The sequence below is a fragment of the Chiloscyllium plagiosum genome, chromosome 38, assembly GCF_004010195.1.
Source record: "Chiloscyllium plagiosum isolate BGI_BamShark_2017 chromosome 38, ASM401019v2, whole genome shotgun sequence".
In the NCBI taxonomy this organism is placed as follows: domain Eukaryota; kingdom Metazoa; phylum Chordata; class Chondrichthyes; order Orectolobiformes; family Hemiscylliidae; genus Chiloscyllium; species Chiloscyllium plagiosum.
The window spans coordinates 6630430-6654357 of NC_057747.1; the positions used below are offsets into that span (position 1 = coordinate 6630430).

The 23928-nt window shown below is 42.4% G+C and overlaps 2 protein-coding genes across 7 annotated transcripts in view; one reads left to right on the top strand and one right to left on the bottom strand.

The window, feature by feature from the left end:
- Window positions 1-1066: 1066 nt before the first annotated feature.
- LOC122541772 (placenta-specific protein 9-like) lies at window positions 1067-11537 on the bottom strand. Of its 2 annotated transcripts, none has more exons than XM_043678734.1 (4): window positions 11355-11537; window positions 5085-5164; window positions 4303-4420; window positions 1067-1695 (listed from the first exon to the last, which is right to left on the bottom strand). In XM_043678734.1, exons 1-4 carry the CDS (start codon window positions 11410-11412, stop codon window positions 1685-1687), a joined length of 267 nt encoding a protein of 88 aa, XP_043534669.1. In that variant the 5' UTR covers window positions 11413-11537; the 3' UTR covers window positions 1067-1684. The 2 variants fall into 2 exon arrangements, with proteins under 2 accessions (XP_043534669.1, XP_043534670.1); XM_043678735.1 differs by having other exon boundaries at window positions 1068-1695; window positions 5085-5161; window positions 11355-11533.
- Window positions 2341-23928, top strand: part of LOC122541770 (L-threonine ammonia-lyase) — a 66387-nt gene continuing 44799 nt past the window's right edge. The window contains exons 1-2 of one of the 5 annotated variants that reach the window (XM_043678732.1): window positions 2341-2915; window positions 7040-7188. In XM_043678732.1, the coding sequence (XP_043534667.1) occupies window positions 7124-7188 (65 nt within the window). In that variant the 5' untranslated portion in view covers window positions 2341-2915; window positions 7040-7123. Of the gene's footprint in view, window positions 2916-5517; window positions 7189-23303; window positions 23417-23928 lie in introns of those variants that run through there. The other 4 variants (XM_043678729.1, XM_043678731.1, XM_043678728.1 and 1 more) reach the window with 4 other exon arrangements.

Sequence of the window (23928 nt, forward strand, 5' to 3'; positions counted from 1 at the left end):
TCTGATCTGCTGTTATTTATCTCTCAGCCCCTCTCCCCACCCCAACCCCCAACAAATTCCTGATGAAGGGCTTATGCCCGAAATGTTGATTCTCCTGCTCCTCGGATGCTGCCTGGCCTGCTGTGCTTTTCCAGCGCCACACCTTTTGGTATTTATATGGCTAGTCCATTTCAGTTTCCACTTCGGTAACCCATAGTGGGGGGGTGGAGGAGGGGGAGGTTTGGAAGTGGCAATGAGTGGCAAAGGGCCATAGTTAGTTTCTCCCTTGTCATTGCCTGTCATTTGTGTGGTGTAAATATTACTTACCACTTGTCAACCTAAGTATGGATATTGTTCAGATCTTGTTGCATATGAGCATTAACTGCATCAGTATCTGAGAAGTCACAAATGATGATGAACATGGTAAAATCATCAGCAAACATGCCCACTCTGACTTTATGATAGATGGAAGGTCATTGAGGAAGCAGTAGAAGACAGTTAGACCTGGGATATTATATTGCAGAATTATTTAAAGATCTCTTTTTCACTCTGCTTTTGACATTCAGTCTGCTGGCGATATTGACATGGGAGAGGCTAGGTGATCTGTCTGGTGTTCAGTCAACATGTGATACCAACATTCAATTAGTGTAATTGCTAGTGCAATTCAGTTTGTAGCTCTTTTCCTTTAATAAACTTCTTCACATAAAAAAGGTTTGTAAAAGTGGAGAGTGAACCAGTCTAGACAACGAACACTACTAACTTAACCTTTGAGTCCAGGTAGGGCTGCAAATGCCAAAGCTCCTTATTATCCTGATGGCAGATGCAATCTTAGAAGAAGGATAGAGTTAGCCTGAAGTAACTTTATGAAGATGAAGTGTGGGTTAACAAGAAACCTCAAACCTTTGTCAAAGAAAAGACTTATAGCATTCTATTTTGTTACACTCTTTTCATCACGTACCTCAGAAACCTGGACAATATTTGAAAAAAAAGAGGGCTAGCGAGTTTTGAGAAGATTTATAGCTCAGGTTGAGGTTCTAGATGTAGGTTTGTTCACTGAACTGGAAGGTTCATTTTCAGATGTTTCATCACCATACTAGGTAACATCATCAGTGAGCCTCCAGACCTGTAAATGAACCTTGCAGCTCAGCGAGCAAACCTACATCCAAAAAAGAGGGCTTTCAATCCTGGATCTAAGACGTGAGCTAAAAATTCCATATATAGACCAAGAAAAATGAAGAGGTGCTTAAAACTGCAGGAGCAAAAAGAACTTTAAAAAAGGACATCCTGAAAAAAAAATGTCCGTATTTGGGCCATTTGATCAGAGCTGAAAAGCCTCTTCTAGAGGGTAAATGGCAGCTGAAAGAGGGGTCAACCTCAACACTGTTGGAAGATGGAAGTCACAGAGCAGTTACAGATGAGCGACAGTGAATGTGAGGATGTCGCAAGACAGACAAATGTGACAAACTGTGATAGCAGATCTCCCAGCAAAAGCACCTACAACCTACCCTGGTTACAGATATAGAATGAATGTTAGCAGGTTTCTCAATATAATCCCATGAGAGGAACAGGTTGCAGAATTCATTAATATAAGAAATAACTGTAGACACTGATGACAGATGTTTTTTAATCCCATCTTGTTGATTAGTTTCTTGATGTATCTGTCCATTCATGACTGCCTTTCAACTTGCAACTGGCATCATAACATTCAGTGCAAACCTGGTGAATGGAAAAATAATGGAATTTAGACAGAAGATAATCACAAAATTCTTTTCGTACCACCCCACCCCCAAACCTACTAGTTACAAAGTAGGGGCTGTTGTGGCACAGTGGCAGCATCTTGGTCAGAAGCTTTGGATTTGAGTCTCACATCAAGATTTGTTGGCCAGAAAAGGTGCACAGATAACCTCAAAATTGGAGAACTGTCAGCCTGTAGGTCCTTCTAATCTACCTGAGGACAGGAGGTAACAGCAAGAGAGTTTCCTGGTCAGCCATCCTGTAGTAGACAATGCCTAACCAGTGCAGAGCTTTGTACATAAACTTGGACCAATCTAGTGAAAATCTTTGTTCCAAACTTCAGAAATGAGAACAGGAGAAAAGGCATATCTTCAAAAGAACAAATAAATCTGGGGTTCAGCATGACCTCAACCCTTCACCCTGACATGTGAGCTCCATGAGAACTGTCTGCCCACTTAACCATAAGGACATCACTTGGTTTGATCCTGGCAAGATATTCCAGTCTGATCTGGTTCTTGTCCAACATCTAAAAGTTGTGCATACGTGCATTCACATATGCAGAGGAGCATCTACATATGCACCATACTTGAAGGCAAAAGTTGCTTTAGCCCTCGTGAAAAGGTCAGCTAACTCAGCACAAACTGAGGATGGACTTTCTAGAACCACACCATATGATGCCTTTCCTAAGTAAGCACTCAATAAACCTTTTTACAAAGGAAAGGGATTTTTTTTTCTTTAAATGCTCCCCCACCCTCCCTCACCAACAGCCTCCCAAACAAAACTCCTGCTTCTTTTCCAAGAATAGGAACTCCTTGCTCAGAATAATTTCACAGATGCCAGTTTCCCTCCAAATGTGGCCTTTCACTCCCATAAGCTAGAAGGGTGAACTTTAGGATAGGGGAAGGATATTGGTTTCTGGAAAAAAAATCAAACATTCTGAAGCCAGCATAATAGAGTACATGAACTCCAAATACAATTAAACCTTGAATTTACTCTCCACATCCCTACTTTTACTGATAACTGAGGAACTTCAATTATCCAAATATTGATTATCTGAACTTCAGGTTATCCGAAGAAGTTTTCAAGGTCTGCAAAAGCGTTACATCAAAGAGGCAAGTGTATTTGACTTACCTGTACTGAAGAAGATGTGAAAACGCTGGCAAAAACAAAGAAACACAAGCAGCTCAAGCATCAGTGACTAGGTAAGGTTGTTACGCAGCCCTTTGCAAAGGTAAGTGTTTCACATTACTACACAGGTATTCCCGTCACCTTTACCAGCCTTCATTAAAAAAAAAGGCCGAGAACATAAACGCATGTGCAAGTCAGTGCTTCTATCTTCCTATCGCGAGACTGCGTTCCTGGAAACTGACACATGCTGCTGCGATCGTAGAAGCTGTTCGGGACCTTGTTTAATGCTGTCTTCACCACTCTTTGCCAAGTGGTAACTACTGCTGCATTTTTAAAAAGTTCTCTCCTGTTATCATTGCTTTATTTTGTTCATCATGTGAAATCTGTGTCCTCTTATACTCAATACATCAAAATTATAGATTTAAATAAATTCTCCAGTAGAGATCAACATTAGATCAGCATGGCTTCCCTTGTTTAAGGTAAAATCAATTATGTGAATAATAAATTATCCAAACAAAATAGTTCCCACCCATCTCGTTTGGATAATCAAGGTTCCTGTTTGTAAAAACAAATTGGGTAGGAGTAATTGATTAGGTAGAAGGCTTGAAAGAACTATCTCTGAATATACTAGTGTCACACTTTTCCATTTCACTCACTAATCAATCTTCTCCTTTCAATGGTGCCAAATCAGAGTCAGATTTGCATCTTGTGCCCATGACCACTGATATGTGGTTGAGAATGATTGGATCTACAGTAAAACTCGCCAGGAAATAGTAGTGTCAGTAAATTGAAAATGCGGGTTAATGAGGAATTTAATTATTCCAAAGGAATAACCCTCAGTGCATGCTTGAAACTCACAGTATTTTCATACTGAGCAAATAGATGAAACAGAAGGTTTCCTGATGGCTATGGCAATGATTCCGAGATACTGGGAATGTCACGGTTTCAATCATCAGTTCGTCAAAAAGGAAGTCAAGCAATGGGAACAGAAATACACAAACCAACATTATTTACACTAATTGTGTAAAAACACGGCTTCCCAAAGTGGAAGTTGAGACCCTGAATGAGTGTGGACATTCCTGTTGGTTCAACAGTCAGTTGTTACTATTTTGAACATGAATTTCACTGTGTTGTATGTATATACACAAGCTGATATCTTAATCATTCCTAGTAAGAATGGCCTCAAAGTACAAACACAGTACGGGTCATGAGTATATCTAGTGAGTGAATTGAAGATATGTGACTCTAGTACACTTCTGAAGTTTAGAAGCAAATTTATCAGGACAGAGTAGAGGGTTCTAGGTTCAGTGTTAAACCAGTCCTACACATGACCTGTCGCTGACTCTTAGTCCTGGAAGTGGGAATCTGACTGATCTCCCAGCACTGACAGTCCTGTAGCTCAACAAATGCACAATTCATCACTAACAAAGGAAAGGGAGTTACTCCACAAAATGGACTCACCATTCTCAAAAATGTCCATGGTTGGAGCTGCCAGCTGAAGTGGGGGGTTTGAAGTCTCAATGACTCTGAGCAAGGCAGATATTTCAGCCTCCAAGTGATTGACCGTTCGTTCTATATTCTGAAGTAAATGAGAGAGAAGGACAGAAAGAAAAAAAAAAGCAAAAATCAATACAGGCTGGTATGATAAAAAAAAGTGACATTCCACAACCTCAAGATCTGCCAAAATACTTTGCAACCAATGCAAAACGTTTGAAATGTAGGAATCATGGAGCCAGTTCCTCCTTATTGATCAGATCTCTGACCCATTGCATTTTTCTTCATATTCAATTTCTTTCTATCTTCCATCTTGTGATAGACCATACCTTTCATTCCTTCCTCTCCTTTCACTGTCTAAAACCTCTAACTATTTTCTAGTTCTAATAAAAGGCCATCAAACTGCGATATTAATTCTAATTCTTTCTCCACTGATGCTGTGTGACCCATAACTATCTGTTATCTTAGACGATTAAGAAATGCAGTATCCTGGCCTCATTTCACATCACTATGACAGATCACCATGTCATTGTCGCAAAAGCAAAATACTGTGAATGCTGGATATTGAAACTAAAACAGAAAACATTGGCAAACAGGTCAGACTACATCAGCTGGAAGAGAAAAGCAGAGTTCACATGTTCATCAGCTTTACTACAATTTAAAATCTCTGCAATCATTCATGATAATATAACCAATGCATATTGTAACCTAGAGTTGCTGTACTTAAAATAGAAAATGGGTTTTGTTACCTTTTCTACAATATCCAACCGTTTGTGGAGAGCTTTGTCATGTTCACACCAGTCTCTGGCATCTCTTTGGGGGTATCCTGCTGGAACAAACAGTGTTATTGAATCAAAACACTCTTCTTTCTCCGCTGCGCAACTTCTCTCAGCACGGTTGCTCAGTGGTTAATACTGCTGCCTCACAGCGCCAGAGACCTGGGTTCAATTCCAGCCTCGGGCAACTGGCTGTGTGGAGTTTGCATGTTCTCCCTGTGTCTGCGTGGATTTCTTCCCGGTGCAGGTTAGGTGAATCGGCCATGCTAAAATTTCCCATATTATTCAGGGATGTGTAGGTTAGGTGCATTAGTCAGGGGTAAATATAGGAAAATAGGGTACAGGAATGGATCTGTGTGGGTTACTCTTCGGAGGGTCAGTGTTGACTTGTTGGGCCGAAGGGCCTGTTTCCACACTGCAGGGATTCTAACTCACTCTTTTTTTCTTTTTCCAGAAGTTTAGTTAGTAAACATCTATACCAGATGTAACTCAATAAAAGAAAGGTCTTTTTTTGTTAAAGTTAATATTCCACTGTATTTTAAGTGCTGTGCTATATCATTGTTATTTATCATAACAAAGTGTTTCTTCAGGGACAAAAATGAATGTTTGGAAAATTCTAAATGTGATTGAAAAACTGCTGACATGTATTACTTGTTACAGCAACAGCATTTGACTTTGTCCTGTATTGTTATTTAGCTATCTTACCAATAGGAATTAGCAAATTACCACATTTATACTGTGGTAAATAGAAGTTTATCCAGTTGAGGTAGTTCCCCAGTCCCACTCAGCCAGCAGGGATCCAAGTTTACATAGAGCAAAAGATTGGCCTTATTAATACAAAATTTCCAATTAACAGGAACCACTTGTTGCATCACTGGTAGGGATTTTTTTTTAATAAACCAGACAAATTAAATCAACACTTGGAGTATGGGTTAATCAATGAAAAGCAGCAGCACAGATATGTTAAAGGTTACAAGTTAATTGTGTATTTCAGTAACTTGATGTAATTGTTTGATACAGTGACAGGGCATGCTAATGAAGATCATTTGATGGATGTGTGCAAGGACTTTTTCACAGGACACTTAGTAACGTACTGCCTCACAAACCTGTTAGCAAAATTGAATTGTAGGAGCGTAAAGGGACAGTAGCTACATAATTGGTGAAGGATCAGAAAGCAGTTTAATGGAGAACAGTTTATTTTTAATGCTGTCTATCAAAGTTAGTATTAGGCCCATTGCTCTTTTAGATATATATTAACAAAAGGAAAAAAAAGACTTGCATTTATGTCGTGCCTTTCAGGACCGCAGAATGTTGCAAAGCTCTTGACAGGCCCTGAAGTACTTTTTGAAATGCAAGTTAGGAAACACAGGCATGAATTCACACAGAGCAAACTCTCACAATATGAAAATGATAAGATAATCTGTTTTGCGATGTCAACTGATGTGTAAGTATTGGAAATAACTTCCTTTCTCCTTCAAAATATCTTTTTTTATTTGTGAGTAGCACAAGGCCAGCATTTATAATCCACCCCTAAGTGAATTGTGACATGTTAAAATAGTAACATGAGATCTTCTACATCCATGGTTTCATTTGGTTTAATGTCTCTTCCAAAGATGCTTCCTAGGTACTGGGCTGCGGTGTCCTCCTTGATTTTTGTGCTCAAGATCCTGAATGGTACTTGGACCTACAACTTCTATGACTCAGAGGCAAAAATGCCACTAACTTGAGCTTAAACCTTATGCCAGAAAGGGCAGAAAAAGCTCAGTACATCTGACATCTGGCAGCATCTGTGGAGAGAGGATCAGAGTTAACATTGAGTTCATCATGATTCATCTTTGGATGTACACATAACATTAGCTCTGATTCATTCTCGACAGATGCTGCTGGACCTACTGAGTTTCTAAAGCTAATTTCTGTTTTTATTTCAGATTTCCAGCATCCACAACAGTAGCTTTTGTGGCAGCCACATGACCTTGGGTTGAACTTACAGGGAATCCTTTTGAAGTTTACAGATGATACAAAACTCAGAAATATGGAAAGCAGTGAAGAGCACAATAACAGGAAGCAGGCATGGCAGGTAAAATAGGCGGACACATGGCAGATAAAGTTTAATGAAGAGAAGTATGAAGTGATTCATTGTAGGAGGAAGAATGAGGTGAAGCAATATAAACTATGAAGGGACGGAGGAACAGAGGGACTTGGGAATGTCAAGTCTTTGAAGGTGGCAGAACAGATTGAGAAGGCTGCTAAAAAGATAAATGAACACATCTTTATATACAGAGGAATGTAGTGCAAGAACAAGAAAGTTATGCTAAACCTTTACAAAACATTAGGAGAAAGTGAGGACTGCAGATGCTGGAGATCAGAGTCAAAACACTAGAAAAGCACAGTCCGTCAGGCAGCATCTGAGGAGCAGAAGAGTCGAAGTTTTGGGCATCACATTCCTGATGAAGGGCTTATGCGTGAAACATTGACTCTCTTGCTACTCGGATGATGCCTGACCTGATGTGCTTTTCTAGCACCACACTTCTTGACTCTTCACAAAATATTAGTTAGGTCCCAGTTGGAGTATTGTGAATAATTCTGGGTACTACGATGCAAGAAAGTTGCAACAGTTATAGAGAAGCTGCAAACTTTGCTGGAAAAGTACCATGGATGAAAGGCTTCAAATATCTGGAGAAACTCAAATTATTCTCCTGAAGGCAGATCAGGTTGAGAGGAGTTTTCAAAGAGCTGTTCAAAGTTTTGAATGGTTTCTATAGATGACATAAGGAGAAACTGCTTCCAGTAGCAGAATGATTGCTAACCAGAAGACAAAGATTTATGGCAATTAACAACAAAATCAAAAAATAAACAAGTAAAATATTTTATATACAGCCAGTTGTTGTGATCAGGAGTGCAACAGATTTAATAATTAGTTCTAAAAGAGCATTGGATAAACAATTGAATAAGAAATATTTGCAGACAATGAGGAAGGAGCAGCAGAGTGGGACTAATTGGACATTTCTTCCAAAGAGTTGACACAAGCACAATTGGCTGAATGGTTTCCTTCTGTGCTGTGTCATTGTATAACCCTATTTGTCCTATAATTGTATCATTGTCTTAACACTGGGAATTAGATGATTATTATTTATCATATTAAATGGAATTGCACTATTTGTTGTGGTTTGAGATCTACGTTAGTCATGAATCTACTAAATATGGCAATTTTGTGTGGGTGTCCCAACTGTATCTTAACGATAACCTACAGGCCTCACAACAAAAAGCCTAACAAAATTGCCATATTTAGTTTCTGAATTCCAATATAAATGATAGTAAACAGCAAAGACTCCAAAAACACTTGGAATCCAGGTGGTACTGCGCTGTGCCAGTCCCTATAAAACCCAGCAATAAAATTATTTCTGAAAATGTATTTTTGCCATTTTCAGATTTAATTTTACAGCAATCCTTCCTCTCTGAGACTTCCCAGTCCCTTAATGAGTTAATTCGTTAGATGAATGATACTGCACCAGGTAAATTCCAACATAGATCCTTGCTAGGCAAAGCAACAAAGTCTGATTATGCTTTTAACAGTAAATCAATTGAAGAAACAAAATGCATACATTAATATCAACAGTAACCCTTAAAAGTTTCCACTTGGACAGGTCAGGAAAGATCCTTTGTGCAGTGCAATACACTGGTGTTAACACCAGACGACTCTTTCCACCACAGTAAACAAGACTCAGCCAAAAACCAACCATAGGAACTCAAACTAAAATTAGGGTTTGCCACTGAGACTGGTAAACCAAAGCAATTTCTTTACTGGATCTGAATAGCAAGAATGCTTAAAATACAAACAACAGGACTGTCAAGAGACATTATATTTAGCAGAGATCCAAAATCTATCCAAGTTATAAAAAAACAAAAGAACTGTGGATGCTGGAAATCAGACACAAAAACAGAAATTGCTGGAAAATCTGGCAGCATCTGTGCAGAGAAGTCAAAGTTAACGTGTCGGGTCAAGTGACTGTTCCTCAGAACTTCCTCAGTAGCTGGGAAAATGTTTTTTTTTATGCAGATGATAGGGTAGGGGGAAGCAGTAAGGAGTAAACGATACATGGAGATATCTGGATTGTTAGACCTGAAATGTTAACTCCGAAATCTCTCCACAGATACTGCTAGACCTGCTGAGCTTTTGCAGCAATTTCTGTTTTTGTTTCAATCCATTAGGAGTTACCTTGCATAATGCAACAAGAGCAATTTAAATCAAAATAGAAGCATATTTGCAAGTGAAGAGATTATAATGGTGAAACATAATAAGAAAAAAATAATAAAAGTATGTTGTAATTGGGAAGTTTACAGAAATGATGATTATAATGTAATCCTTTAATAATTGGATTTTTTTTATAGGTGTGTAGTTAGGAAACACAAGTTACAATGAAGGAGAGAGATAATAATGATTATCCATTGTAATGAAGATGCTCAAATAGGAACCATCTTGGCTTTCTTTCCATGGAACAGCAATTATTACTCATCCATAATTGTCCTAGAACTTAGGGCGGCATGGTGGCACAGTGGTTAGCACTGCTGCCTCACAGTGCCAGAGACCCAGGTTTAATTCCAGCCTCAGGCGACTCTCTGTGTGGAGTTTGCACATTCTCCCCGTGGGTTTCCTCTGGCTGCTCCGGTTTCTTCCCACAATCCAAAAATGTGTAGGTTAGGTGAATTGGCCATGCTAAATTGCCCGTAGAGCTAGGTGAAGGGCTAAGTGTAGGGGAATGGGTCTGGGTGCATTGCGGGTCGGTGTGGACTTTTGGGCTGAAGGGTCTGTTTTCACACTGTAAGCAATCTAATCTAAAAACTTATTGGCATACATGTACTAGGCAATTTCAAAGTCAAGTAAGAATCAGCCACATTACTGTAGGTCTGGAATCACATTTCGACAAGACCAAGTAGAGCAGGGTAAAAGGTTGGCACAACATCGAGGGCTGAAGGGCCTGTACTGTGCTTTACTGTTCTATGTTCAGTAAAGATGGCAGATTTCCATTCCTAAATGAGATAATTGAACCAGGTGGGTATTTACAACACTTGGTATTGGTTAGGTATGGTTGCCATTAGTTTAACTTTTAAATTTCATTTTGTTATTAAATTTAAACATCATCTAGCATGGTGGGGTTTGAAACTATGCCCCAAAGCATTAGTATAGAACTCTGGGTTACTGCTGCAGTGACATTATCACAATACCACTGTCTCCCACCACCCCCAAGCACTGTAATGAAGATTCAGGACTCAGAAACTAGCTTTGATTGGGCTGACCTGGTCTACATTTGACATTTAGAATTCTCTGTTTCTCTTCCATCAGCATATGTAGATATTTGCTTGTCCTCTCCCTTTAATCTGCCCTGATATGTTTTGGGGACTGAGACCTGTGACTCTCAGTCAACCCTGAGGAACTAAGGACCATGGTTTCTCTGTCCTGGGACACAATGAACATTGAAACCACTATCTCCAGGGTAACTCCCTGAACATTGTATTGAAAAAAAAAGGGAGCATAGTCATCCTTGGGATACACTGAGGAACTGATGTGGGCACTGTCTCCCATAGTCAGTTGTGCAGCACACTGTGGACTGAGTTCACTGTCTCCTGTAATCATCCCTGGGTGCTCTGAAAACTAAGAACATTGCTTTCCATACTCACCCATTTTAAGGAACTGGGATAGGGAGATGCATTTTCACCTAGTCTCAGCTGGGATACAGGTACAATGCCATATTGACGTCTCAGGTACACACCAAGCAACTCTGTAGTGCATGTACTTATACCTCCCTCGGCTATTGGGAAAACATTGAAACCTTCCAATAAAGGATTCGCCCTGGCGATTTTCTCCCCAGCCCCCAACCCTCACGCACATTCCTTTTACACAAAATCTGATTTCTCCCCGTTGCAGCTTTTAAAACCCATAATCCCAATTTTGAACGTTGCTGCTGGTTTCTCATCTGACACTTTTCCGTTCTTTTCCCTTTAATTCCTTCCTTTACTCTGTACCAAAAATTTCTCCTGTTCCTCAAAGATTGAAAACCAACACAAAAAAAGTAGTAAATTCAACCTAAGGAAATGTAGAAAAAAATACCGTAGTGTGGCGAGTGGGGGGTGATGTAATGTTTACTTTAACCCGGGGGTGGTTGGATAAATAAATGCTCCCAAAATGCAAGAAACTGTTGAAAGAGCCGAACAATTCATAGAGTGATTCCAGTGACCGTCACCTACCAGTCGTGGCCAGACCCAAGAGGAGCAAAGCTGCAGACAAAACCCACACACCCCTCATGTCGTGCAGTAAATCCTTCTTTCTCCGTGTCTTCGCGATCCTAGCCCCGACACGATGAGACTGGCGGGGGGAGAGAGAGCGAGAGAGATGTGTGTGCTGGATATCCTCCAAAGTTCCAACCCCAAACTGCGCCCTTCCTATTGAATTGCTTACTGTGGTGATGTAAGTCTTTTAACCTCTCCTTCCCTAAGAGCAGTGACTGTGGTTTACCCGCTGCTCAAATCTTTTAATTTTTTTTATTATTAGCAGTTCTGGAAACTATATTGCTAATAGCTCACGTGAGATTGATTTTTCCTGGTACTTGCCAAAAAAAAGTCCGTAGACTCTCAAGAATAAAGGAAGGAACGTGTGTTAATTTTTGGTTTCACTGTGCGGGGGGCGCAAAATTACAATTCCCTCACAGGTGGATCTGAACTATTCCATTCAAAGAAAAACAAACGAGATCCCTCTCATATCCTGGCTCATATTTACCCCTCAACCGATGACTCAAAGCGAATTAAATCGTCACGATCTAACTGCTGTTTGTGGAATCCTGCTAAGCACAAGTTGTCTGCTGTATTACAACAATAGTATCTGACCAGGGAGTATCGCCCTTCACTGTCAGTGAAGAATCATGGAACTTCCTTCTCAACAACACAGTGGGTGTACCTAACCACAGGCCTGCCGCTGTTTAAGGTAGCTACCAACGCCCTCTCAAAGGCAGTTAGGGACAAGCCTAGCCAATGTTGCACCCTGGCCAATGAAAGAATCAATTAATAGTCCCACCAGAGGTAGGTGCAGAGTGGCCATGAGATACTGGGAATTGCTGTTCGATTTTTCGGTTCCCTATCCTTCGAATATAATTTATCTCCCCCTCACCTGTTGTAATTCCTGGAAGAAGCACATAACTTTGACAGAGTAGTGCTGGAAAAGCACAGCCGGTCAGGGAGCATCTGAGGAGCAGGAAAATCAACGTTTCAGGCAAAAGCCCTTCATCAGGGATGAGAATCAGGCTCTCCTGCTCCTCGGATGCTGCCTGACCTGATGTGCTTTTCCAGCACTACTCTAATTTTGACTCTAATCTCCAGCATCTGCAGTACCCACTTCTGCCTACATAACTTTGATAGTTGACGCATTGGTTTTCATTTTCCAAAAGTCATTAGATTTGGGGAAGGTTCCTTCAGATTGAAAAATATTTCCTTTATTAAAGAAGGGAGAGTGGCAGAAAGCAGGAAATCACAGGCCAGTTAGCTTCTACATTTTCCCTATGACAGATGTTAATCTATTATTTTAAAAGTTATAACATGGCAGAGTCAACATGGTTTTGTCAAAGGGAAATCATGTTTAACTAGTTTATTGGAGTTCTTTATGTGGTAACATTAGCCATTGATAAACAGGAACTCGTGGATGTATTTGACTTAGACTTCCAGAAGGCATTTGATAAAGTGCCATATCAAAGATTATTGCAGAAAATAAAAGCTGGGGTAACATTTTGGCATGGATAGAAAATTGGTTGGCTAACAGGAAGCAAATTTTGGGAATAAATGGGTCTTTTTTCAGCCTGGCAGGCTGTTATGAGTAGCGTACCAAGGAATTGGTGCTGAGACCTCAAATCTTCACAATTTATATGTGATTTAGATGAAGGCACAGAAAGTATGCTCGCTAAATTTGCTACTGACACAAAGATAGGTAGGAATGTGAGTTGTGAAGATGACGTAAGGAACCCACAAAGTGATATAAATAGGTGAAGCACAGTACTGGCCACTGTACTTATGGAAGGATGCTAATGTATTAGAAGCAGTTCAGAGAAGGTTTACTAGACTAATACCTGGAATGAACAGATTGGCTTATGAGGAAAGGCTAGACAGGCTGGGCCTGTATACAGTACACTGGAGTTTGGAAGAGTCTTTCTTAAAATTCATTTGTGGACGTCGCTGGCTGAGCTAGCATTTATTGCTGTACCCTGTTATCCAACAGAAGGTGGTGGTGAGCTGCCTTCTTTAACCACTACAGTCCACCCACTGTGCGTTGACCCACAATGTCATTAGGGAGGTAATTTAATTAAAACATATAAGATTCTAGACTGGTAGGTGTAGAAAGCCTATTTCCTCATGTGGGAGAACTAAGGATCATAGTTTAAAAATAAGGGGTCGCCACTTATTTGGGACAGTATGGTGACTCAGTGGTTAGCACTGCAGCCTCATAGCTCCAGGGACACGGGTTCGATTCCAGCCTCGAGTGACTGTGTGGAGTTTGTACATTCTCCCAGTATCTGTGTGGGTTTCCTCCGGGTGCTCCGGTTTCCTCCCACAGTCCAAAGATATGCAGGTCAGGTTGAATTAGCCATGCTAAATTGCCCATAGTGTTAGGTGCATTAGTCAAAGGGAAGTGGGTCTGGGTGGGTTATTCTTTGGAGGGTCAATGTGGACTGGTTGGGCTGAAGGGCCTGTTTCCACACTGTAGGGAACCTAACCTAATCATTTAAGACAGCAATGAGAAAAACATTCTCACAGAGGGTTGTGAATCTTTGGAATTCCCATTCTCACAGGACAGTGAATCATTAAATATATTTATGGCACAGATAGATGGATTTTTGATTACCATGGAGATGAAAGATTACCGGATATACAGGAATGTAGAGTGGCGGTTAAAATCAGATCAGCCATAATCTTATGAATGGTAGAGCACACTTGAAGAACCTCTTAATGGTTATTGAGATGTTCATACATTACCCTTCCGAAGTATTAAATAGGCTGCCAACACTCAGGAGGTCCTAAGGTCATGACAGCACTATATAAATATAAGCCTTTCTTTCTGCTATTAACCAGAACAAAACGTTCAAGTTGATACTGAATCATATGAATTAGAACCAGAAGTAGGCCATCTGGCCTTTCCAGCTTCTCTGTCATTCAGTAAGATCATGGCTCATCAGTTTGTGTTCCAAAGAGCACATTCCTATCTAATCCTGATAATCTTTGACTCTCTTAAAAATGCCTCAAAACATTTCATGACCCTGCATTCATTGCCTTCTGAGGCACAGAGTTCCAAATCCTCTAAAAGAACAAAAAATACCACATAGCTCTGTCCAAAATAGCAACGCTTAATTTTAAATCGGTGTCCCCAGGTTCTGGACTCTCCACAAGAGTTAGCATTTTTTCCATATTCACTTTATCAAGACCATTAAGAATCTTCTAAACAGCAGCCAAATTAATCCTCACAAGCTCAGCATGCCCAATCCTTGCCCACATGACAACATGCTCATACCAGCTGTTAATCGAGTATTGTGGACAGCTAGGGAAGTGATTGCTGGGCCCCTTGCTGAGATATTTGTATCATCAATAGTCACAGTGAGGTGCTGGAAGACTGGAGGTTGGCTAACGTGGTGCCACTACTTAAAGAAAGGCAATAAGGACAAGCCAGGGAACTATAGACCGGTGAGCCTGACATCAATGGTGAACAATTTGTTGGAGGGAATCCTGAGGGACAGGATTTATATGTACTTGGAAAGGCAAGTACTGATTAGGGATAGTCAACATGGCTTTTTGCGTGGGAAATAATGTCTCACAAACTTAATTGAGTTTTTTGAAGAAGTAACACAAAGGGAATTGATGAGGGCAGAGTGATAGACATGACCTACCTGTATATGGACTTCTGTAAGGCGTTCAACAAGGTTCCTCATGGTAGACTGGTTAGCAAGATTAGATTACACAGAAAACAGGGAGAACTGACCATTTGGATACAGAATTGGCTCAAAGGTAGAAGACAGTGGATAGTGATGGAGGGTTGCCTTTCAGACTGGAGGGCTGTGACCAGTGGTGTGCCACAAGGATTGGCGTTGAGTCCACTGCTTTTCGTCATTTATATTAATGGTTTGGATGGGAAGATAGGAGCTGTAGTTAGTAAGTTTTCAGATGTCACCAAAATTGGAGGTGTAGCGGACAGCAAAAAAGGTTACCTCAGAGTACAACAGGATTTTGATCAGATGGGCCAATGGGCCAAGGAGTGGCAGATGGAGTTTAATTGAGATAAATGTGAGGTGCTGCAGTTTGGAAAGGCAAATCAGAGCAATTGGGAGGTCATGTTGCGGCTATACAGGATATTAGTTAGGCCACCTTTGGAATATTGTGTGCAATTTTGGTCTCCCTCCTATAGGAAGGACGTTGTGAAACTTGAAAGGGTTCAGAAAAGATTTACGAGGATGTTGCCAGGGTTGGAGGATGTGAGCTACAGGGAAAGGCTGAACAGGCTGGGGCTGTTTTCCCTGGAGTGTTGGAGGCTGAGGGGTAACCTTATAGAAGTTTATAAAACCATGAGGGGGATAGGATAAATAGCCAAGTTCTTTTCCCTGGGTTGAGGGAGTCCAGAACTAGAGGGCATAGGTTTAGGGTGAAGGTGGAAAAATTTAAAAGGGACCTAAGAGGCAATGTTTTCACACAGAGATTGGTGTGTGTATGGAATGAGCTGCCAGAGGAAGTGGTGGAGGCTGATACAATTACAACATTTAAAAGGCATTTGGATGGATATATGAATAGGAAGGGTTTAGAGGGATATGGGCCAAATGCTGGCAAATGGGACTAGATTAGTTGAGGATATCTGGTTAGCATGGACAGTTGGACCGTAGGGTCTGTTTCCGTGCTGTACATCTCTATAACTCTATAAACCTGTTCTGAACCACTTCCAAATGCAGACACAATTCAAGATGTGGTCACACCAATGCCCTGTACCATCCTCACCTTTATGTCAATTCCTCTCCTCATAAAGGATTGCATTCCATTGGCCTTGCTGTAATTGCATATTAACTTTAGTGACTCATGAACTAGTTCACTTTGATTTCTCTACACTTTAGAATTCTGCAGTCATACTCTGTGCTTTTTAATTTTCCTGCCAAAATGAACAACTATCTAACGTACCATTCTGTCCTCTGCAAATTTAGCTATTTAGCCTTTGATCCCCTCATCTAAGTCATTGATATAAAAAGTTGAATTCCCAGCGCTTGAGGGACTCCATTCATGAGATCCTGCCAATCTGAAAAAGATCTGTTTTTGCACATGCTCTGTTCTCTGCCAGTTGGGAAATCTGTCCATGCTAGCATGTAACTCCATCCACCATAAGCTCTACTGAGCACAATAATTTTTATGTGGAACCTTGTGAAATGATTTCTGGAAATCCAAGTACAGAACATCAGTGAGCTTCCCTTTATGTACAGGACATATTATCCCTTTAAAGAATTCCAATAAATTGGTTAAACACAATTTCCCTTTCACAAAACCACATTGACTGAGTTTTTCCGGTTATAACAAAGGAACATAAGAAATAGGGGCAAGAGTATGTTATTTGTCTCTTCAAACCTACCTCACCATTCAATAAGAATATGACTGATCTGCCCCAAGTCTCAAGTCCTCTTTCATGACAGCTCCTCATAGCCCTCAACTCCCCAACGTTTTGAAAATCTATCTACCTCCTCTTTAAATACTTTCACTCACCTAGCCTCCACAACTCTCTGGGGATAAAATTCCAAACATTCACCTGCTTCTGAAAGAAGAAATATGTTTGTATCTCAGTTTTAATTGATTGTTCCTTTATTCTGCAACCATGTCTACCATTTCAAGATTCCCCGACTAATGCAAATCTCTTCCCAACATCTTAGCGCCAATTACCTAGTGATTATAAACCAAGTTTATCTCTTCACTCAACTTTCTGATTTACAACTGTTACTGGGTTTTTTTTTAAATAGCCTCCAATGTCAAGACTGAAACAGAATGTTTATTAATTACCGCCACCACTTCCTTATTATCTAACATTAACTTCCCATTCTCAGCTATTAGAGAATCCATTTCCCCAGACTATTAGCCTGGGACTAGCATGATGCTGTTACTGCTATGCCACTTCCTCTTAGGGTATGGGCATGGTGCAGTAAGGTAGAAGGTCAGCCGTGATCTAGTTGAATGATGGAGCAGTCTTGTGGAGCTGAATGATGGAGCAGTCTTGTGGCATACTCCATCTCCCATATACCTAAGAAATATTGACTTTTGCCCTGTACAGATGCTGCCAGGTCCACAAACAGCAATTTGATTTGACCAGATTACCTGATTTGGTGATATTTGGTTGTGGGATAAATGTTGGTCTGGAAACCAACAGGGAATATTCCCCGTTCTTCTTTAAACATTGCCTTTGCCTGAAAGAGCGCTAAAATAGGAAATGTCGATTCTCCTGTTCCTTGGATGCTGCGCTTTTCCAGCAACACATTTTCAGCTCTGATCTCCAGCATCTGCAGTCCTCACTTTCTCCTTAAAAATTGTGAATGCCAGGAATTGTTTTTATTCATTCATCGGACGTGGCCAGCATTTATTGCCTGTCCCTGGATGGCCTCAAGAAGGTTGTGGTGAGCTGCTTTCCTGAACAATTGCAGTTCATGTGCTAAAGTAAAAAGAATGTGACAGAAATACTCAGCTGGTTTAACAGAATCTATGTAGAGAGAAACAGAGTTAATGTTTTAAGTTAAACATGATCCTTCTTTGGAACTGAAGAGAGGTAGATGGGTGTTCTGGAGTTGCAAAAAAGCAAAAGTAAGCCAGAAAACAAATGAAGGATAGATTGGAGGGCAGGAGAGTTAAATAACAATGATATCATGGAACAAAAGGCAAAAAGGAATGGTAATGGTTGTCTTAAAGAATCAAAACATTAATCCATAGTAAGTTAATGGCAGAATAGAGAACAGATATGTGCAGGTGGTGGGCACAGGAAGGGGTGGGTGGAGTGTTGCTGTGGCAACGCACTCCTGTTGCTTCCTTCGCCTGGCTTCCACTTTTTCCAGAAAGCAGGTCTCAAGGTGCTCGACGCCTTTAAGGATGCTCCTCCTCCACCTTCGACAGTCTTGGGTCAATGATACTCAGGTGTCTGTGCGAATACCGCACTTACCCAATGAGGAGAAAGTGAGGACTGCAGATGCTGAAGATGGGTAGGACAGTTCAAGGGGGCGGTGCTGACCTGGGAGGTTGGGACTGAGATAAGGAGGGGGGAGGGGAATTGAGGAAACTGGTGAAATCCATATTGATCCTGTGTGGTTGAAGTGTCCCAAGGCGGAAGATGAGATGTTCTTCCTCCAGGGCGGTTATGATTTGGCGGTGGAGGAGGCCAAGGACCTACATGTCTTTGGTGGAGTGGGAGGGGGTGTTGAAGTGTTCAGCCGCAGGGCGGTGGGGTTGGTTGGTGCAGGTGTCCTAGAGATGTTGTCTGAAATGATTTGCAAGTTGGTGTCCTGTCTCCCCAGTAAAGAGGAGATCATATTGGGTGCAACCGATGCAGTAGATGATGTGTGTGGAAGTACAGGTAAATCTCTGTCAGATGTGGAAGGATCCTGTGAAGCCTTGGACGGCGGTGAGGGGTTTTACACTTCCTGCGATGGCAGGGGGAGGTGCAGGAGGGGAGTGTGGGTTGGTGGGGGGCATTGACCTGACGAGGGAGTTGCAGAGGGAATGGTCTCTCCGAAACACAGCTATGCGGAGGGAAATATATCATTGGTGGTGGGGTCTGTTTGTAGGTGACAGAAATGGCGGAGGATGATGTGGTGTATCTGGAAGTTGGTGAGGTGCAAGGTGACAGCCAGGTTGAACCCTACCCCTCCAACCGCAACAAGGATAGAGCTCCCCCGGTCCACACATTCCACACCACCAACCTCTGATCGGTCTGGGTGGGTTGCTCTTCGGAGGATCGGTGTGGACTTGTTGGGCCGAAGGGCCTGTTTCTACACTGTAAGTAATCTAAACCTAAATCTAAATAGAACAGTGCAGAACTGGCCCTTCGGCCCTTGATGTTGCGCCGACCCAAGAACTATTCTCAGCTCGTCCCCCTACACTATCCCATCATCGTCCATGTGTTTATCCAAGGATTGTTTAAATCTCTCTAATGTGGCTGAGTTAACTACATTGGCAGGTAGGGCATTCCAAGCCCTTACCACTCTCTGAGTAAAGAATCTGCATCTGACATTTGTCTTAAATCTGTCACCCCTCAATTTGTAGTTATAACCCCTCGTACAAGCTGATGTCATCATCCTAGGAAAATGACTTTCACTGTCTATCCTATCTAATCCTCTGATCATCTTGTATGTCTCTATCAAATCCCCTCTTAGCCTTCTTCTTGCCAATGAGAACTGACCCAAGTCTCTCAGCCTTTCCTCATAAGACCTTCCCTCCAGACCAGGCAACATCCTCGTAAATCTCCTCTGCACCTTTTCCAATGCTTCCTCATCCTTCCTGAAATATGGCGACCAGAACTGTACACAATATTCCAAGTGTGACCGCACTTGCATTTTGTATAGTTGCAGCATAATATTGCAGCTCCGGAACTCAATCCCTCTTCAAATGAAACCTAACACACCGTATGCCTTTTTAACAGCACGATCAACCTGGGTGGCAACTTTCAGGGATCTATAGACATGGACTCCAAGATCCCTCTGTACATCCACACTACCAAGAATCTTTCCTAGTCATCCTTTTATTCCTCACATACCTATAGAAAGCTTTAGGGTTCTCCTTTATTCTATTTGCTAAAGACTGCTTGTGTCCTCTCTTTGCTCTTCTTAACTCTCTCTTTAAATCCTTCCTCGCTGATCTGTAACTCTCTATCGCCTCAACTGAACCATCTTGCCTCATCAACACATAAGCCTTGTTCTTCTGCTTAACAAGAAATGCAATTTCTATAGTAAACCGCGGTTCCCTTATCTTATCGCTTCCTCCCTGCCTGACAGGGACATATCTATCAAGGATATGCAATATCTGTTCCTTATCAGCTCCACATTTCCATTGTCTGCATCCCCCCCCCCATTTTGCTACCCCATTCTATGCATCCTAATTCTTCCCTAATCGCATTATAATTGCCCTTGCCCCATCGGTAACTCTTGACCTGTGGCATGTACCTATCCCTTTCCATTGCTAAACTAACGTAACTGAATTATGGTCACTTTCTCCAAAGTGCTCACCTACAATTAAATCAAACATCTGGCCTGGTTCATTACCAAAAACCAGATCCAGTGTGGCCTCCCCTCTTGTTGGCCCTTCCACGTTGGACAAAAACTGATCCATCCGACATTCTAGAGTTATAACATTTCCAGTCAATGTTGGGGAAGTTAAAGTCCCCCATAATGACCACCCTGTTCCTTTCACTCCTACCCAGAATAATTTTGCCAATCCTCTCTTCTGGAACTCTGTGGGGGCCTGTAAAAAACTCCAAGCAGTGTGACCTCTCCTCTCCTGTTTCTAACCTCAGCCCACACTACCTCAGTAGACAAGTCCTCATCAAAAGTTCTCTCAGTCACCGTTATACTATCCTTGACTAACAAGGCCACACCCCTCCCTCTTTTATCGCCTTGCCTGTTCTTAATGAAAGATCTAAACCCTGGAACCTGCAACATCCATTCCTCACCCTGTTCTATTCATGTCTCCGAAATGGCCACAACATCGAAGTTCCCAGGTACCTATCCATGCTTCAAGCTCACCTACTTTATTTTAGATACTTCGGGCGTTGAAGTAGACACACTTCAAACCAGTTTGCTGTCTACCAGCACATTCCTGTGATCCTGAAATCCTGTCCCTGTCCTCCCTACTCTCATCCCCCTCTGCACTGCAAATACACCTCAGGTTCCCATCTCCCTGCTGAGCTAGTTTAAACCCACCCGAATAGCACTAGCAAATTTCCCACCTAGAAAATTAGTACCGCTCTGGGTTCAAGTGAAGACTGTCCTGTTTGTACAGGTCCCACTTTCCCCAGAATGAGCCTCAATTGTCCAAGAACCTGAAACTCTCCCTCCTGCACCTCAAGCCAGTTTCTAATCCAAACTGCTAAATTACCCTCAATCCGGTCCCACTTTCCCCAGAATGAGCCTCAATTGTCCAAGAACCTGAAACTCTCCCTCCTGCACCATCCTTGCAGCCACGTGTTCAGCTGATATCTCTCCCTATTCCTTGTCTCGCTATCACGTGGCACGGGCAACAAACCAGAGATAACAACTCTGTTTGTTCTAGCTCTCAGCTTCCACCCTTACTCCTGAAATCCTGCCTTACATCCCTATCCCTCTTTCTACCTCTGTCATTGGTACCTACATGGACCATGACGTGAGGCTGGTCACCCTCCCCCTTCAGGATCCCACAAATATAATCCAAGACATCACGGACCCTGGCACCTGGGAGGCAACATACCAACCGTGAGTCTCATTCCAACAAACCTTTTATCTGACCCTCTAACTATTGAGTCCCCAATGACTAACACTCTCCTCCTTTCCCTCCTTCCCTTCTTTGCAACAGGGACAGGGTCTGTGCCGGAGACCTGGGCCCCACTGCATACCCCTGGTAAGTTGTCCCCCTCAACAGTATCCAAAACGGTATACATGGGGGGGGGAACGACCACAGAGGATCCCTCCACTGGCTGTTTTCTCCCCCTTTGAACAGTCACCCAGCTTTCTTCGTGCTAGGAGTAACTACTGCCCTGTAACTCTTATCTATCACAGCCTCTGTCTCCTGAATGATCCAAAGTTCATAGTTCCCGCTCCAGTTCCCTAGCACAGTCTTGGAGGAGTGAGAGTTGGGTGTACTTCCTGCAGATGTACTTGGATGGGACACGAATGGCGTCCCTCACCTCAAACATCCTGCAGGAGGAACATCGCTCTCCCTGCACTACCGTCCCTGCTAGTCCCCTTATCACAAAGTAAAAACGAAGAGACGCTTACCTGATATGTCCCTGGTCTTTAAGGTTAGAGGAGGTGGTTGGGTGGGAGGCCCTACAAAGGGTTTAGGAAACACTGACTTATATAGCTGGACAGAAATAAAAAGAAGTCCCTCCTTTTCCAGAAACCTCTGGTCTCTGATTTTAAATATAAAAGCTCAAATCAGTGACTCACCGCTCCCGACAGGCCCCTGGTCCAAGCTCCTGCCCTTCGTGTTGCTGCTGTTGCTGAAAAACAGAAATGGAGGGCTCCTGCATTCGAGGTAAGTTTTTAAAGGTTCAGATCAGTGACTTACCACTCCCAGCAGGCCCCTGGCCCAAGCTGCCGCCTTTCAAGTTTCTGCTGCCGCTGAAAAACAGACATCATCTACTGCATCGGTTGCACCCTATATGGTCGCCTCTACATCGGGGAAACAGGACACCAACTTGCAGATTATTTCAGAGAACATCTCTGGACACCCGCACCAACCAACCCCATCGCCCTGTCGCTGAACACTTTAACTCCCCCTTCCACTCCACCAAGGACATGCAGGTCCTGGGCCTCCTCCATCGCCAAACCCTAACCACCCGATGCCTGGAGGAAGAATGCCTCATCTTCCGTCTTAGGACTCTTCAACCACATGGCAGCAATGTGCATTTCGCCAGTTTCCTCATTTCCCCTCCCTCCACCTTAATCACAGTCCCAACCTTCCAACTTGGCCCTGCCCCATTGAACTGTCTTATCTCTCCATCCTCCTTCTGATCTATCTGCTCCACCCTCCTCTCAGACCTATCACCTTCTACCTCACCTTCAGCTCCCAGCCCCACCCCCTCCCATTTATCTCTCAGGCCCCTTGGCCAACAAGCCACATTCCTGATGAAGGCTAAATGCCCGAAACGTTGACTCTTCCGCTGCTCGGATACTGCCTGACCAGCTGTGTCTTCCAGCACCACACTCTTAGACTTCCTCAGTAAGGCCTTGAGGGTATCACTGAAGCATCTCCTCTGTCCACCTGGGGCTTGCCTGCCATTTTAAAGCTGGGAACAGAGCCTCCACTTGGGGAGTCTCATGTAGGCCATGCAGACAACGTGCGCAGCCCATTGTAGCCAATCAAGGATGGCCAGAGCCTCGATGCTGGGGATGTTTGCCTGGTTGTTTTGGACTCAAAAGGTAATTCTGTTTCTCTCTTCACAGATGCTGCCAGACCTGTTGAGTTTTTCCAGCATGTTCTGTTTTTATTTTAGATTTCCAGAATGCACAAGCATTTTGCTTTAAAACTTACTGTACATGGATCCTTGCTGTACATAATTTCCAACAGTTACTTCACAGGTACTTAATTGATTGTGGGCCATTTACTGCTGGGATAAGTCATTAGTGTAATGGAAGCGCTCACATCCGGATGTGCCTATTTTAAACTGGATTCATGTTTTAGAGTTTTACCTGGATTGCTTGGAGGGCAAGATGAACTTGATGCTGAATTTATCCTTTTGGACTTACTAACCCTTTTGTACCCACTAGAGCAGATTAATGGGCTTGTCAGCTCCGAGGCAAAGTAGATTGCTCCTTAACAGTGATGCAAGCAAGTGAGATTGATGGATAAAATGCATTCCAGTTTTATTTCTCCACTGTCACCCAATGAAAGTAAGTGGAGGAAGGGGTGGTAGAGGATTCCAAAACCACAGCATTAGATTAGATTAGATTCCCTACAGTGTGGAAACAGGCCCTTCCACCCAACAAATCCACACCGACCCTCCGAATAGTAACCCACCCAGACCCACTTCCCTCTGACTAAAGCACCTAACACTATGGGCAATTTAGAATTGGGCTTTTGCCCGAAACAT

Excerpts from the sequence above, each read along its gene's own strand:
- LOC122541772 (XM_043678734.1), bottom strand. The coding sequence starts at position 11,412 with ATGAGGGGTGTGTGGGTTTTGTCTGCAGCTTTGCTCCTCTTGGGTCTG. Across the intron at positions 5,165-11,354 it reads CTTGGGTCTGGCCACGACTG|CAGGATACCCCCAAAGAGAT; the intron begins GTAGGTGACGGT and ends TGTTTGTTCCAG. Across the intron at positions 4,421-5,084 it reads GGTTGGATATTGTAGAAAAG|AATATAGAACGAACGGTCAA; the intron begins GTAACAAAACCC and ends CATTTACTTCAG.